Source organism: Haemaphysalis longicornis, unplaced genomic scaffold, assembly GCF_048455015.1.
Source record: "Haemaphysalis longicornis isolate Haplotype H1 unplaced genomic scaffold, Haemaphysalis longicornis Haplotype H1 scaffold_5, whole genome shotgun sequence".
Lineage (NCBI taxonomy): Eukaryota > Metazoa > Arthropoda > Arachnida > Ixodida > Ixodidae > Haemaphysalis > Haemaphysalis longicornis.
This window is the reverse complement of record NW_027526385.1, coordinates 159004035-159017586: the sequence shown is the minus strand read 5'-3', so window position 1 is coordinate 159017586 and position 13552 is coordinate 159004035. Positions and strand designations below refer to the sequence as shown.

The following is a 13552-nucleotide window of genomic DNA, read 5'->3' as shown; positions in this document are numbered from 1 at the left end:
GAAACGAAAAAGAGCAGAGCTAACCATAGAAAACCTCTTCACCCCTGACTGCCTAAAATTCGTGCATGGAAAACATGTTATCCCATATTTTCCGTCACAACATCTGCATTCAAACTCACTTTCTTTCGAACTTCTGAAAAAAAGAAAAAAAAAAAATCTCTATATATAGGAGGGGTAGACCGGAAGTGCTGTACCTTCCTATACGTATTCTGCAAAGACAAAGGGAGAAACCACCCCAGCTATTTTTGTTTTTCCTCTGAGCCTCATTGACATTGACTGCACTATTAAAATCTCATTCGCATCTCTCATCGTCCAGCGTGGAGAGGTGAGGCAGAGAGTGGCTGAAGGCACAGCATAGCAGTGTCATGCTACTCAGAAGAGTGCCCTGAATGGAGTTAATGCAGTTAAGGATGACTTCATCTGCTGCCTGCAGCAACTACATTGCACTACTACGCAGAAGAAGAGTTGTCGAATCAGGTAGCCTGACAAAAGTGGAAGAACTTACTGAGATCATGACAGGACAAGGCTATAAAAATTCAATTGCCTTTCGAAATTCACTTTTTAAATGCAGAATGCGGTCTTTTGCTCAAAGTGAACAAACCGATATCGTAAGGCAGCCACAATATGAGGGTCCCACGAGATACTAGTCTGCTCTGTTTTACTAGTACTAGCATTTAAATATGGCAAGCAGCCTAAAATTGCGAAACGGTTGGTTCATTAACTGCCATTACAAAGTCTGCTGTATAGATTATTTCAAATCGACAATGCTGTTTTTAATTTTTTTTTACACACAAACGTGCCCAGCCTACTTGGCCTTCAGTTTTGGCAGGACTACAGAAACACAACAAATTTTCATTTTACTTTCAAGCCACCAAATAACCCAATGTTGAAGTTGCTGTAGGGCCTTTTGGTTAGAGCTCAACATCATGATCGAAGCTAGCACAAAATAACAAAAACCTAAACAAGGGGTGCTTTCATTTTTTCTAGCGCAATGATTTACTCTATTTCTCTGTCAATGCAATTATGCCACTGCCTTCAACCTGGCAAACCTCTTGCCTCCACTTAAACATTAGGAAGTCGCAGTGATCAAATGCTCTCTCATTGCACAACTCCATGCGCTTTGGCTACGTTTTCACCGCTTCTGGTTAGCTCTTGGCACAACATCAAGAAGCCCGTTTGCAGTGCTCTACAGGGTGCATTTGCACCATGCAACAACGTTGCGCTCCTCAGCGGCAATGATGACGCCATGCAAAGCAGCCAAGCGATAAACATGCCTCGTGCGATTCATCACAGCAACACATGCAGGTCCTTACCAGGTGGACAGCCACACCGAAAAGCAGACCCGCACACGAAATGCCAGTGTGCTATTTGCCACAATCTCCGGAGATGATGTCTGACACGTTTTTGTTGCTCTGACGATGTGTTTTGCGATGCAGCGTTTGACAAAAATCACGGTGTAGGAACAACAGAACAACGAACAAAAGCTTTCGGTGGATGACTTGACGGAAGTAGACAATGCCACATCAGCCCCAGTGTATATTACAAAGCGCATAAAGGGAGTTTCAGTGTCACAACGCATCAAAAACACGACAAAATCCTCTGTTTATACAGCAGACAAAAAGTAATGGGAGTACCAAAAGATTTTTTTGTGTGTGGATCTTTCTGAAGGGACATTTTTCCCCCTTCAAAAAAATTGTTCAAAAAATGTTTGTTTGTAAAAAACATGGCAATTATATATTACTAGCGGCAGTACCCGCACAATGCCCAGGTGTGTGCCAGTGTGATTGTGAGGAAAGGCAGGCCTGTTTTTCTATACGCAGATGCCAATGCTCCATATTGATTCAGAAAGCCGTTACCAAGGTCAAGACAAAAAGCGCACGCCATCTACTTCAGATCCTGTTTTTTTGTGCAGAATTGAAGTGTTGAAGATGTACATATGAACATCTTGTAATGTTTCTCAAGTCGATGGCAAGTGATGCTGCAGGTGCTCACACACTAATCAGCCAAGTCTGCACCTCCCATCCCTTCTGCAAAGAATCTTGATGTCTCCTTCTGCTTGCCACTATGACTTGTCAATGATCATAGTGGATTACACCAGGTACGCATGGCAGCTTTTAAAGCGGAGCTTTCGCGTCCCCACTGACACCGTTGTATGCGAAAACGCCCTGCAGAAAAGCCAACTTTCTCTGATGGTGATGATCAATGTTCAGACACCAAAGACGGCGGCATTGAATGCTTCACGAATGAATTTACAGAGCTGTCAGCATTCCCATGCGCCAATTGTGAATGGCACAATAGCACGTGAGTTTGGAAGTGCTGACGACAACATGCAGGCTGTGGTGGACCTCAACGATGCGGCGACCACCGAAGAAGCGGACCCTACTAGCGACCCTGATGGCGTTCCCAACTGCTTGCGTTAGCTTGCAGCGTCATTCGCCGCTGTTGTAGCACAATGGACGGCACCAGACCTTACTTGGATGGCATCGATAAGCTTGAAGACAGTTTCATGAACTTCATGACGCGGAAAAAGAAGCAATCGAAGTCGCAGACTTATTCGTGCCAAAGCAAGTGCGGTGGTCGTCGCACAGTGTTTTTCAATGTCTGCGCTCTTTGAAGAACACAGACAGGTACGAGCCTAGCCACACGTTTGTACTAGAGCAACATCTAAGGGACGGGGAGCGTAGTCCAAACTGTCACAGCTAATTTCTTCCAAGTTTCATGAAAGGTTCTTCCCCAAGGTGGCCGCTTTGCGGGCTAGTGCACTATCTCTCAAATAAAATAGCCCTCAAAATGTTGCTTGTTGTTCCGACAGAAATACTTGAAAAGCTCCACCAATTTCTTCATCTTTTTTTTGGACATAGTAAACGAAGTATGCTTCAAAAAGGTTTTCATGAAAAGAAAGTTTGCTCAAACAAAGAGAACACACTTTTCACAGGAGAACACACCCTGAATTCAAAACATTGTTGTTCAGCAGTTCTCAGTGGGGTCAAAATATATTGCAAAAAAAAGAAGTCACAAAATGTAGAAGCACTGCCCAGTGCAACAACTGTACTTATAAGTTCATCGACAACAAGCAGATGTAGATGAATTCAGAAATGTCACAGTAAGGCTATTTTCGGCACAACCCCTCATTGTCTCCCACAGAAAGAGGCAGAAAGGGCGTTTCAAAATGTCTTGCCCATTTCCAACACACATCCTCTCGCTCGAAAATGTTCCAGACAAAAACACATTCAAAGTTCAAAAAGCAGCGCTCGTATGGTGTGCTCCATGATACCATCGTGTTCCCTGTATCTCGTCACACATCATGTCCGTTACATGTGGTGACGGATAAAACGTGGTGCTCGTACGAATGATTTGTGCACAGACACTGCTACCTCATCTCCACACTTCAAAATTGATGCTGTAAAATTGGTATCTTCCCGAAGGCCTTGTACACAAAATTTCCAAGGTCGCAAACAAGGGTGGACAGGTGAGATCCCTGGTAAGTCCTCTGTATCCCATACTTGGCCAGTGAGTTCATTATGCGCACTTTTATAATTTGGCCCCAGGTTCCAATAAAACTTCATGACGCACAACCTGAAGGAATCACTAAAATCCATTTCATTCAGTAGGAGCTCAACTGAGTGGCAGTTCCGCACGTTTATAAACAAACACTCCCGGTTCTCATGCCCTAACAAAACTCACACTATTCTGTTACACAGAACACATTGACTGATTGATTGCAGGGTTTAACGCGCCGATGCAACGCAAGCGATGAGGTGCGCCGTAGTGGAGGGCTGCGGATTAATTTTGACCACCTGGGGATCTTTAACATGCGCTGAAATCTCGAACACACGGCGTTTTTGCTTTTTGCCTCCACCAGAAAAGTGGCTGAAAAAGTGGCATCAAAAAACTTATCCTGCCTCCCTGAAGAGACACAGGATTTGCGATTACTTGGGGCTCCATTTTTGTTTTCGTGAAATGCCTGCCACTGAGGTTCCCCCTCAAAACAGTTCTTTCCGAAACAAACTCTGCCCCAGATCACACAGCAGAGACGTGGCGACGATGGCAGACGCCGCTGAAGCCTGGCCCCAACACAACAAAGGTTAGGGTAAACGGGAAGTGCCGTGTTTTTCGTTGGAGAGGGGGGAGAGAGACACAGATGGACGAGGGGAGACGAAAAGAGCAGGCAAGCAGGCACAGATAGACTACAGAGTGACAACGCACGCTCCCCATCCCTGCAATTACTCGCGGACAGAACAACAGCGCAACTACATAGCGCAAAGATGCTGGAAAGAGCGCAAACTTGTAGCAAAGAAAGAACAACTCCACTTTGCGCTGAGACATAGACGAGTGTTAGTTCATTGTAAGCAGGGAATTTCACACTAATATATACAAGAGGGAAATCCATCGCTGGAATCGCGTGCTGCCGTGGGTGCCAACGTGGCACCCGCAAATATTTCTTTCCCACCTGGCTTGGCTAGCCACGGGGCTCGTTTTCGCCCCTGAATCCAAAATTACCAAAAAAAGGAAAATTTTCTTTCTTGTTTACTGAGCACGAAGCTCCTAAATAATCCCTCACACATAAATCTTTTGGAGCCCCACTATTCATTAACAAAGCAACTTCAAAGAATCTTCTACAAACATTTTCTCGTTTTTTTCGAAACCAGGCTTGGTGAAGGCCTATGCTCGCAACCGGGTTCATAACCGGGCTTGCAGGCTTGCAACCGGGCTCGGTGGAGAGTCATGCTGAGTAACGATGGAACCCTTCTCTGTGGTACCTGACTACACGCTCGCTGAAGCAAGGCTTGCCTACTCACTGGTGCCAGATTTCCCTCTAGTATATACCAGTGCAGAACCCCACCGTTGTAAACACCGCCGCGAAACGAAGCCTCTGCAAGAGAAAGAGTATGAGAAGACAAGAAAGCCAACTCACGATGCGGGGCTTGAAGGGAGGCTGCACCTCACGGTTCTCGATCTTGTCCCAGTCGATGCGTCGGAAGAAGGGGTGCCCCCTTACGTCCTCCTCGCCCGAGGGCCCGCAGCCCAGGCGGCGGGAGGGGTTCTTGGTGAGGAAGCCCTTGCAGGCCTCCTTGGCCTCCTTGGACAGGGCCTTGGGGTAGGAGACGTTGTGGTCCGTGATGGAGGCGAACAGTTCCTCCTCGTCCTCCCCGTCGAAGGGGGGCTGGCCCACCAGCATCTCGTACAGCAGCACCCCGTACGCCCACCAGTCCACAGACTTCCCGTACGGCTGGTACAGGATGATCTGCACACGGGAGGGACGGGGGAGTCGTCACCATCGTCATCACCAACAGGCCACTTTTCTATGTTCACTGCGGGACAGAAGCCCCTCCCACTGACTCACAACTGCTCCTATCATGCGCTGTCTGAACCCATGTTTTCCTTATCCCAGCCCTCCATCAAGTTACCGGCGTTTACCCACTTCTAGTCCTACCTCTCGGTAGACACCCTGCTACCCTGGCAGTCCACCAGACGTGTCCCGACATTTCCTAGCGACATGAACCGACCTGACATTTTCCAGCTGTGCCGGGTGTCGCTCAATAGTAGGCACAGCAAAGTGGGGAGGAAAAAAATGCTAGGCCAAGAAGTGTGAGGAAAAGTGCGAGGAGGCTGGAGCCGAAGAGCAGGTGTGGGGAGTGCACGTCGTGGCGCAGATGTTCAACTGGGGAGGCGCACACGTCAGGGGATTGGCTGTGCCTAGTAATGATGTGAGCTGTGACATGCAGGTGTTCTTGTACTTGAGAGAGGCAGCATGCGCTTGGTAGCATCAGTGCTTGACCTGCTGATAAGATGGGCTAAGAAGGGCCAAGTTAAAGGTAGTGAAGATCACCAGCTCCACCATTTCCTGAGTCTTCGCTTGTCAGTTGCAAAGGTGGCCAAATTTTTTTCTCCGGCCTGGGAGCTAAATGATAGAAAGTTTTCGATTCTTGCAAGACTTGCATCTATGTTGCAAAAAAAAAAAAAAAAAAAGAAGACGAAGAAAAAAAATGCAACTATGGAGGTCATTTCAAAACAGGGAACTCTTACAGTGAGGATGCATTCAGGTGACAGGGCATGCCGCAGTACTATGTCACAAATTACTGATATGTCGAGTGCGAGTACAGGTGAACCTCTTAACTTAGGTGAACAAAAGTGGCCACATATGCGCTCACTTCACTGAAAATGTAGTCAAAAAGGTAACTTTACGCCACTTAACTCATAACTCCTGAAAAGGACCTCAAGGTGCCTGCCCCTACAGTTTTCCGAATTGTCATGCACTGTTTTATCGACTCCCTTCCAAAACTTATGTATAGCTTTTCCACGTTACGTAGCTTTTCATGTACTGCACTCTTTGTGACTACACTTTTTTATGCTCCATTAAGATGGTGTTCGGTAGCTACATTTAAATGTTTTCTTTCCAAATAAGCAGCAAACTTAACATTCCATTCCTTGCATTTTCTCTGTCATTCATGAGCCTGCCTACTGCCATTTGTTGAACAAATGAGCATGAACCCACACCCCCATTTTCCTTCTAATATCCCAACTAGGACTCAGCACTAGGGGTGTGCGAATATTCGAAACTTCGAATATTCGATTCGAATTTTTTGGTATTCGATTCGATTCGAACGACACTTTTATTGTTCGAAATATTCAAACCACCCAAAACTAAAAAAAAAAAAAAAAAAAAAAAAAAAATTCAGAGCGTGTCTGTATTGGTGTTATTTACAGTGGACTCTCGTTGATACGATTCTGGGGGTGCGAATTTCGGGATGATACGAATTTCCGAAAAGTCCCGGCGAAATTGCATCGTTTGCAATGGGAAAAATTTCGGCTGTTACGAACGGACCTGCGCGGCCCGGCGGAAGGTACGAACGAGCCGGCGAGGCACCCGACTGCTGAACGAGCAAGTGACGGCTCTCGCTCCCCTGTTTGTCACTCTTTCTCCAGAAACGGCCGGGCTATGTTTTCTGCTCGCGAAAACGCTCTGCGCACGCCCTACGCGCTGACACCGCCGCGAAACCACCCCCACGCTAGAGTGTACTAGAAGTTTTAGAGTGGCCCGAGCGGCGGCCTCTCCCGTTGCTCCGCCGGGTCGACTTTCGCGCAGAAAATAAAACCGGTATAGCGGCGGCGCTGCTGTCGTCAACAACTGAACAGCCGGCGCTCCTCGGCACTAGCCCCCAGCCTGCGCGCGGCAATATTTTCGTTGCTCGCTGCGGTGTTTTGCGCTTGCGAAGCTGATTTATTTTGGATTATGAGGTTCAACGCGCCGGCGCTACACAGGCGATGAGGTAAGCGGTACTGGAGAGCTCCGGATTAATTTTGACCACCTGGGGATTTTTAACGCGCGCCGAAATCACGAAGACACGGGCGTTTTTCGCTTTTATCCTCCATCACAAAAGCAGCTGCCGTGGCCGGGAATCGAACCTGCGCCATTGGTCAGCTAATTTAGAAAGTAGACGCAGAAACGTTATGACTCCGCTTGAGCAAACTTTCAACTAGTACGACCCGCCATAAAATTACCGACCTCCCCCCCCCCCCCCCCCTCCCCCCAACGATAATTTTTCATTTTTATGCGTTTTCTGAAAACGTTAATTGTTGATATCCAGTAATCTCTCGTTAACCCAAAGTCGTAAAATTAGCTGAAAATTTTCAGACAAGCGCGGAGTTTCGAGTTAAGTCAAATGCAGAAAATTTGTAGCCAGGTCCCTGAAATAATTAACAGCTAGCAAATAACAGCTAACAAAAGCACTATGGCACAGGGGAGATTTCCTAATAAAGGCAAAATAATTCGCAGGAAAAAGAAATTTTATTGCAGAAGAAAGAACTGCGTTGTGCTCGGCTGTTTCGCGTTCGCATCTGCATCCCAGAAAAGCGTACCCGAGAATTCTCAACGCATCGCATGAATTGGTGGTCGCCACCGCTACATTCTACCTTGTTACAAAGCAGACGCAGCATGTATGTTGTTTCTGCCGTTGTAGGCACTTCTAGAGGCTCCTCCTCGTCCGCATGATCAGCTGCATCGTCCACAGCTATCTTAATGATGTACGCGCCAGACAGCATTAATTCCGGTAACGGGGACGCGTAGTCCGCGTAAACTTGCACTTCACAATCGCGTTCGGTGAGTAGTGGGAGTAATCATTCGAACGGGGACCTTATCAGCTGCCTGCAGCGGACTTTGCCTTGTGTCCTCTCGGCCAGTATTTAGAGACATCCGTGGTTCTCCGAAAAAAAGTTTGGAGATAAAGCGGGCAAATGCGTAGCGCCTATGGGAGGTAAACACACGGCGAGAAAAAGTTTCGAGAAGATGTTTTGAGATATAGCAGAGTTCGAGTTAAAGAGGGATTAATTTGACGTACAGGTACCAGGAATGTTCTTCCCTTCCCCTTCTTGACTCTGCGAATGAAGCAAAAGCGGCGGGGCGCACATTCTATGCTGCAAAAAGTTTACTGTTTTTTTACGTTCCTATTTGGAACGAAAATACCAAAAGCCTTCTTCTGGGATACCCCTACCGTTGATGCGTGTACTGTTGTTAGTGGGCTTTCTTATTTTATTAACCTGCTATGTCGCATGCAGGCACTTGGTAAGGAAGTGTGCACTGAAAACGAAGTGCCAAGACTGCAGGACCAATCCTACATGCCAGGGGACGACGCCGCTGTGTTTACTACCTCTTGTAATTTGGGGTACTTCTGAATCCTTCCGCACATTTTTTAAAGTTTATTAGCGATCTCTATGACGTTTTTATCAGTTGCTTCAGCGACAAGGAGCTCCACCATGACAGCGTTATGGATGTGCTGCAGCCCTTATTCACAACAAACACCTTAAGCGTTGGTTGCGACCAGCATGTGAGACCTTGACAGCAAATTTGGTTTGGTTCTGTATACATTGTGACACGGATTCATTTCTACATCAAATGTTTAAAAGTTCCGTGATTACATGCTAAGGTGGGAGCAACACCTTAAACTTAGCCTTCGCTAATGATCGAGGGCGAGTTATGAAAATGCGATGGGCAAAAATGTGAATTTAAATCTCCATGTTAGCGTTATTCCTAAACCTTTACATGTGTAGACTTTGTGCATGATTTCCCGCGTTACATTTCATTTGATGGGCTATTGAAAATGAAAACAAAATGTGTATTGTTTCCGTTTTATTTGAACCTCCATGTTCGCGTTCTTGAACCTTTACCTCTATAGTAGATGTGTTATATTTCATTTTTGTCGCGGGCAATATATTTTCTGATCTATGTTTTGCATTTGTTTTATGTGCGTGTAATTGTACCCTCAGCATACTTGTGAAATAAATTTGTGTTAATTTGATTCAACTCCTTTCTTGATCGAATCAGGTGAAAGGTGGTGCGATTAATATAACTTTGCGGGAATAGTTCTATGAAAGACGGTCATTGGGACAACTGAGCTAACTGAGCTAACCACTCTAAAAAGATCTCTCGCTTGCACGTGTCATTTTCTGTTCGGCCACCACGGTGACCCGTAATTATCCCAAGCGGGCCACTGCTTAAATACTGCTATAAGAACAACTCACGCAATAAAAAACAAATGCAACTCATGATATTAACCCACATAACAGCAGTCCGAGCATAAATTGCAAGACAATAACTAAGAAATTCTTCTGAGAAGCTATCATCCCAGTCCTCATATTTTTTCGTGTCATGTCCATCAAGCAGCACAATAAGGACACAATCATAAAGCAATCATGAACTGGTTCATAATACGCAATTCAACGCAAAATACATTTTTATGGGAAATTGGAATAGCGAAAATGTCGCTGCAATTACTTTATTTACAATCCGTTACGAATGCTGCACCGAAGCAAAATCCGTAATTTTCCTTGTCGAGCGGGAAAGCCAGAACTAACGCAAAATGAGCTGCAGCGTTTATTTTTCATTTCTTTACCCACAGTCCACTGTACCTAGAGTACATTTCAGCAATTGGGCGACCCGCAGAACAAATTTCCAGCGCTCCGCGCGTAAAGCGTTTCCTGGCCCGGCCGGCCACGCGGCCGTGCGCGCGGCCAGCCGCCGCTTTCGCTTTCAATGGTCGTTGACTACAGCGCCGCCGCTATTTTCTGCGCGAAACGAGCACCTATCCGGGCGGCCAGTCGGGCCACTCTAAAACTTCTAGTACACTCTACCCACGCTGCGCGCGGCGCGGCCGGCGACGCCAACATGGCGTCGGCTCCAGCCGCGATTTGGTGCGGGCGCTCGAGCGACCGCTTCTAACCGCTCTTTAAAATGCGGCTCAAGGGAGACACGAAGTTGCTTGTGCGGTAAAGGAGCTGATAATTCATGCGATAACGGTGCTATAAAACATCATCCGCGCCGCTAGTGAAAGCGCCCATAAAATATTTGCCGGGGTGCTAAGCCTAACCGTCTCTGGCGGAGCCAAGCCGGCTGTCTCGATCTCATCGCAAGTAGTCAGGCTCCTCCATTCTACCCCGCGCGTACTGCGTCATTTTCTGACCGAGGTAGGCGCTACCGCGGGCGTGAAATCGTCGATGTGGGCGTGAAAATACAGCGCTCGCAGAGCCGAGGCGAGCAAATCGCGTGCAAAACCACACCATGCGGTTCATGCTTGGCTGTTGCGGCGTGTAGCGAGCTTGGGCACACCGAGTGAGGAGACGAGCGCGAAGTATTACGTGCTCCAGAAGGGACTGCTTTGCGACACGGGGGTTAAAAAAAGAAAAATCACGAATTTCTTCACGCAAAAGTAGGAAAAGAAATAAACGAAAACTTTTTTCAGCGCTAAATTTTTTGGTCTGTGTTGGTTCATACGAATTTCGGATGATACGAATATTTTTCACAGTCCCGCGAGATTAGTATAATCAAGATTTTACTGTATCAGCGCGCGGCAATGTGCACGGGCTCGGGCATGCCAGCTACTAGTGTCTCAAGTGAGCGGCTGTTTTCGATATCTGGTAAAGTGGTGATGAGCAGGAGGTTGTCACTGCTCCCCGAACATGTCGAGCAGTTAACCTTTCTCCATGTTAACATTTAAGTGAGTGCAGACCTTAATCTGTTGAGTGCAATGGTATTGTGTAATTCCTAATTTTACTTTGTGCGATTTGTTGTGCAATAAAGTTGCAGTTTTTGTGTCTCTAGATGGTGAAAACATTAATTTTACAAAAAACCATAAGTATTCGTATTCGAAAAATATTCGAAAAATATTCGATTCGATTCGAACTTTGTTTTTATTATTCGAATTCGCTTCGAAATTAAAAAATTGATATTCGCACACCCCTACTCAGCACACTTTAATTAAAGCCCCAATATCCCCTATTTTCATTCACAATGACCTCAAAAAATCCTGACTGGCATCCTATCCTACCAAATGTAGGTCTACATTATGCGACACACTATACTGAAGTTCGGTGGGTTACCTCCAAACTCCTCAGGATTTTTAACATATGCCAAAGTCTTCTATGCACAGGTGCTTCTGCATTTTGCCTCTATTAGACCAGCAATGCAAAAGTACAGTATTCTAGCCTACAGCTGGCATTGCCTTCATCAGAATTCCAGTCACAACACCTGGCCCACCCATATCAAATCCTGATGGTTTTATTAGCCGAAGCTATGCCTGGGCTTTGAAGCGCAGCATAGTGGAGGGCTTCAGAAGATTAATTTCAACCACTTGGGGGTCTTTAATGTAGGCCAAAATCTTGACCCACAGGAGCTTTTTACTTCTGCCTCCATCATAAAAATGGCTCTTGCAGACAGGAATGAACTCGTGACCTTGGGTTTTGCAGCAGAATGCCTTAGCCACTCAGCCACAAAACAGGTCTAGCCACTTCGAGACTCTCTTTAAAAAGTCCATTTGGCATCCGGTCCCAACTCGGCGGCCCTCCCCCTCTCCACCCACCTCGGGGGCGATGTAGTCCGGGGTGCCGCAGAAGGTCTTGGTGACCTTGTCGCCCACGATGCCCTCCTTGCACATGCCGAAGTCGGCGATCTTGATGTGGCCGTCCTGGTCGAGGAGCACGTTGTCCAGCTTCAGGTCCCGGTAGACGATGGCGCGCGCGTGCAGGAAGAACAGGCCGACGGCGATCTCGGCCGCGTAGAAGACGGCCACGGGCTCCTTGAACTTGCCGCACTGCTGGATCTGGAACATGAGGTCCCCGCCGTTGACGTACTCCATGACGAAGTACAGCCGCTCCATGGTCTGGAAGCACGAGTGCAGCTGCACCAGGAAGGGGGCTTGGCCGCCAGGGCCAGCACCCGCTTCTCCACCATGGCACACTCGACGTCGTCGTCCTGGATGATGACGTCCTTCTTGAGCACCTTGACCGCGTACAGCTCGTCCGTGCCGCGCCGCTCGGCCAGCAGCACCTTGCCGAAGCTGCCCTTGCCCAGCACCAGCAGGAAGTGGAAATCCGACGCCCGGATCACGTCCTGCCAGGAGGGGGGGGGGGGGGGGGGGGGGGGGCTTTAATTGATTGCTCCGACACTGCCGTGAGAGGTGTGCCTCGTTAAAACACCAATAAGCACAGCAAAAACCGGGCAAAAACTCGTCTAGGACAGTGCCTGCCCTTGTCTGAAGTAGAAGTTTAATGCAGAGATCATGTCCTCTGGCTGAGCGCTGAGTTTCCGGGGGTTTTAAGATGCCGAAGCTACACCTCTGGGCTATGAGGTGCGCCATGTTAAGTTAAGCGCAGCAAATGCCAGCGAAGGACAAGCCACATTCTTCGCCTGGTGTTTGCAGGAACTAGAAGTCGGACACTCGGATCACGTCCTCTAGCAACGAAGGCCGGGCATCAAGTTTTGGGTGGTTTAGAGGGGTCATGAAGACAAAAACAAGTTTGGGTTACTCAAAAGCCTCCATTGCTGTGATAACACTGACACCAATTTTATTGCAAACTTCAAACAAATAAGAGAGAGAGAGAGAGAGAGAGAGAGAGAGAGAGAGAGAGAGAGAGAGAGAGAGAGAGAGAGAGAGAGAGAGAGAGAGAGAGAGAGAGAGAGAGAGAGAGAGAGAGGGGGGGGGGGGGGAGGGAGGGAGGGAGGGAGGGAGGGAGGGAGGGAGGGAGGGAGGGAGGGAGAGGGGATCTGCCAGCACGTCCCCTACATGCTACTCTGAGGTGATGGGAAGGAGGGAGTAGAGGTGCTGAAGTAAGCAGGGAAGAAGAGAAGGAAAAGAAAAGGAAAAGCTAAAACAAAGGTTAACGTGAAGCTTTGCATGGGTGACGTAAAAATCTTAATGGTCTTGCAGGATGATGACATTTAGTTCTAAATCGTTTCTGTGATGCCAATTGCATGTAAATAATTAAATAATGCAACCAGCACTTTTTGCTGAGAAGATGGAGATGGTGAGGGTGCAAGAAGAGCTTTCAAAGATAGATTCGTGGTTGAGTGTGCAAGATGGCTTCTTAACTGGCTGTATGCCAGACACTAGCAAGATTTGTTCAACGGTTTCCGGTGATCCACAGTTGGCACTGTTTGTTGTGGTTTGACCAATACAATGGTGGTAGGAGTACGTGAGTGCTGCATTGAGATGCAACCGATGGTAGAGAGTCTCAAGCTGACTTGGAAGCTGCTCTGGTAGCCTCATTCCAAAGGTCAGAG

At 47.4% G+C, this 13552-nt stretch overlaps 1 protein-coding gene across 1 annotated transcript in view; it reads right to left on the bottom strand.

Moving 5' to 3' along the window:
- Positions 1 to 13552, bottom strand: part of LOC144138795 (protein kinase C, brain isozyme-like) — a 180532-nt gene that overhangs the window by 26545 nt on the left and 140435 nt on the right. Inside the window, 3 exon segments of the mRNA XM_077671265.1 lie at positions 4916 to 5245; positions 11853 to 12181; positions 12184 to 12382. Coding sequence (XP_077527391.1) covers positions 4916 to 5245; positions 11853 to 12181; positions 12184 to 12382 — 858 coding nt within the window.